Source organism: Nannospalax galili, unplaced genomic scaffold (genome assembly GCF_000622305.1).
Source record: "Nannospalax galili isolate Female #2095 unplaced genomic scaffold, S.galili_v1.0 scaffold18, whole genome shotgun sequence".
Taxonomy (NCBI): Eukaryota; Metazoa; Chordata; class Mammalia; order Rodentia; family Spalacidae; genus Nannospalax; species Nannospalax galili.
In genome coordinates, this window is record NW_008346548.1 from 619,375 (window position 1) to 622,923 (window position 3,549).

At 42.3% G+C, this 3,549-nt stretch overlaps 1 protein-coding gene across 3 annotated transcripts in view; it reads right to left on the reverse strand.

The window, feature by feature from the left end:
• The window catches only part of Drd3 (dopamine receptor D3), a 53,361-nt gene extending 50,344 nt beyond the window's left edge, over nucleotides 1-3,017 (reverse strand). For 2 of the 3 annotated variants that reach the window (XM_017800554.1, XM_008842863.1), the window contains exon 1: nucleotides 2,737-3,006. In XM_017800554.1, the coding sequence (XP_017656043.1) occupies nucleotides 2,737-3,006 (270 nt within the window). Of the gene's footprint in view, nucleotides 1-2,736 lie in introns of all 3 variants that reach the window. The other variant, XM_008842862.1, reaches the window with a different exon arrangement.
• Between the last annotated feature and the right edge of the window lie 532 nt (nucleotides 3,018-3,549).

Consider the following 3,549-nt stretch of genomic DNA (forward strand, 5'->3'; position numbering starts at 1 on the left):
GTCTTTAACAAGGGATTTTTTTTTCTCTCATGAACATGTGTATCTCATCTACCTCAGAATACAGAACATCAGAATACAGAAAACCAGTTAAGACTAATTAAGATTGAAGTAATAGACCTGGTTCTGTGAACTACAACCATCTTATATTTTAAGTGTCTGTGAATAATGGCTGCTTTAAGTCTTATCCAATGTTTCATCAAGACAGACCTTTGACTATTGGAGAAAGTGATTCTGAGGTATTCAGTTGCATTGACTAAGGCCTTGAGGCCTTTTGGTAGGACCAAAAAGAAGTTTCCAGTTGTTTCCCAATGGGAAGATGTCTTTGCTCCTTTAAGTATTTATATGAATGTAGATTTCATTACTAATGCTCTTGCTTACTGAATACTACCCAATATAACCTGTTGGTTTTTTTCATAGCTGTTTGTGTTGGAGGAGGGAGGGAGTGCTCCTTTAGAACTTTTCTCATGGGGAAACAACCCAGACACTATAAAGATTTCATTAATGCCTTTGGCCAGATTTCATGTGTCTCTAAACACGGTTGCTCTTTTTTTGGTCTTTTTGAGACAGGGTCTCCCTGTAGCTCCAGCTGTCCTGGAACTCACTTTGTAGACCAGGCTGGCCTTGAACTCACAGAGATCCGCCTGCCTCTGCCTCCCAAATGCTGGGATTAAAAGCACACACCACCATGCCCAGCATCATTGCTCTTTTTATGTTCAACAGCAGAATGAGGATATCACTGATATTGGCAGCTGTGGTTAGAAGGGGACACCATGGATTTCCAGTGTGGAAAAGCCACAATGTCTGTTTCCAAAACCATTATCTTCAGAAGTTTTCAATATGTTCCAACCAGACTCCTACAAGCAGCCACAAATGGATGGGCAAGAGTACCTCTCTTTGGTCAACATCATTTTACTACAGACATAAAAAACCTAGTTTTATTTCGGGGGGGGGGGATGGAAATGCTTATTAGAGTGAAACTTCCTTGTCTGCATTTCTTTTGGCATTTGTCCTGGAGGCCTAAATCATCCTTGAAATGTCTATAGTGAAGAGCGGAAACATTTTAGCAGGGTGGTGGCACTGCTGTAAGTCATTGGATTGTGGTACCTGAAGGCCCTCATTCTTAAACACAAACTTTTCATGCTTCAAACTCCTTTCTCATTATATAAAATAATAAATAGTTCATCTGCCTTATACCAGGTAGCACGTTTGGATTACAGGAAAAGAAGAACAAAGACACAGCCTTTGACACCAAGAATGAGTCAGCACAAGAGAGTTGACAGAAAAGTCAAGATAATTGTAAGATCCTTCACCGTCAGGAGTATTCTAACTGGAAGAATTAATACATGCCTTCCCTCCAACTATTACCTTAACCTTTAGATCTTTCTCAATCAGCCTGGTTGTTTTTCTTTTTTCTTTTTCTTTCTTTCTATATTTATTTATTTATTTCCTTATGTCCCCCCCCCCCTTAATCATAAGTCTAATTTTAGTACCCAACCATTTTGAAAAATGGGTACCAGCACAGGCACTCTATGTTCAAGGCTTTTACTCTCCTGTGATATGTCATACTTAATTAACTGTCACCTTCACTATTAATATTAACTGAAATATTAATTTGATGAATCTTAATTTCTCTTAATCATAGCATCATCTTGAGCTTCCATTGGATATCTCTTTAGAGTGACACTTGGTGCAGAGGAGAAATATTAATAGCATATTAAGGTGTTTAAAAAATCTCTTTAGTAATTGCATGTTTTCGTGGTAAGGGTATCTGTCTCTTGAGCAGATACAGGCACCCTGATTTCCTTGTTAACAAGTAGATGTTTTGTCTTGATCACCTCCTGACTCTATTTTGCACTTTCAGATGAAAATACTTTCGAATTTAAGAACTGTTTCTCCCCAGATGCATTCTCCAGGATGTGCTGAGTGGTGAGGGCTTTGTACTATTAATGGAGGCATGGAAAATCTAAATTTGAAGGTTTAGACTGTTCCTTTGGTAGCAGAATCCATGGAGAGCTGGCACTCAGGAGGCTGACGATGAAGGGCAGATGCAATGTCAAAAGAGTGCTCTATTTGCTGACCATTCTATCGTTTCTCTCATTTATTAGAAACATTTAAAAATATTTTATTTGTTATTTTTATTTTGTGTGTATGAGTGTATTGCCTGCATATGTGTAAGTGCACCTGAGTGGTTCAGTGCCCGTAGAGGTTATAAGAAGCTGTTGGATTTCCCTGGAACTGGAATTACAGACAGTTTGCCACCATGCAGGTGCTGGGAACCCAGCCTGGGTCCTATGCAAGAGCAGCCAGTGCTTTAACTGCTGAGCCATCTCTCCAGCCCCTCATTAGAAATTTTTTATCCATGTAATATTTTTCTCCTCCTTTGCTCCTCCCAACCCCTGGACACTCCTTTCCTCCAGATATATTGAACCTGGATGAAGATGCTTATTGGACTGCCCGGTCATCATTGAGGCAGAGTATTCTTGGGAAGAGACCCATCATTCAAGTCTAGACACCAGGATACCTGACCCACAGGCACAGAATCATTCCCAGGCCCCTGATTCTGATGTGGGGGGATGGTGGCTGCCCTCCAGTGTCAGCTCTTTCTCTAAAGGGAGAGGGCCTCTAGTTCTTCCTTCTGCAGTTCCCTAAGCACTACAGAGTATTCTGAGTCTTGAAAGTTCCGAGCTCAGAAAACAACACTGGCTCAGGAGCGGCATGCATGGAGAGTCTACTCACCTCCAGATACACTACCCAGGGCATCACCAAGGTGGCTACCAGCAGGTCTGCCACAGCCAGGCTCACCACTAGGTAGTTGGTGGTGGTCTGCAGAGCACGCTCCCTCATTACAGCTGCACACACCAAGCCGTTGCCGAAGACGATGGCTAGGATGAGGGCACAGTAGGAAAGCGCATAGTAGGCCAGTGGTTGAGCCCTGTTGGCACCGGTGGAATTCTCTGCCCCACAGGTGGAGTTGATGTGGCTGCTTAGCTGGCTCAAAGGTACCATAGCCCAGAGGGAGGAATGTGACCCCAAAGGGTTTCTGAGCAAAACAAAAAACAATGGGGATAAAAAATCAGACTTTTTCAAACTGAAATACATGCTACAATGTATACAAATATTTATCAAACAGTTTCTAGATACCGGGCACTGCTGTAAGAACTTGAGATACAGCTATGAACAAAATAATTTTAAAAAACTTCTCTCATTAAGTCTGTATCCAGAGGGGGAAGGCAGGTAGTAACGAAGATAGTGTCTATTTGGTGATAATATATATTTTGGAGAAAATGAAATCAGGGAAAGGAGTTGGGAAGAGGCTGAGGATTGTGTGCATGTATTTGAATGCAATTTCTACCAGGTGCCAGCATGAAACCTTCACGGAAATATTGGCAATTCAGTCAAAGCCAGAGTCATAAGGAAGCAGCTCACATAGACACGTGGTAGGAGAGTGGTCCAGGCAGCAGGAGCAGTGAGTGCCCCGTGAAGGGCTGGCATGTGAGCCTAGTAGTAAAAAGGCCAGCACGGCTGGAGCCAAGTGAAGCAGAGTGGAGG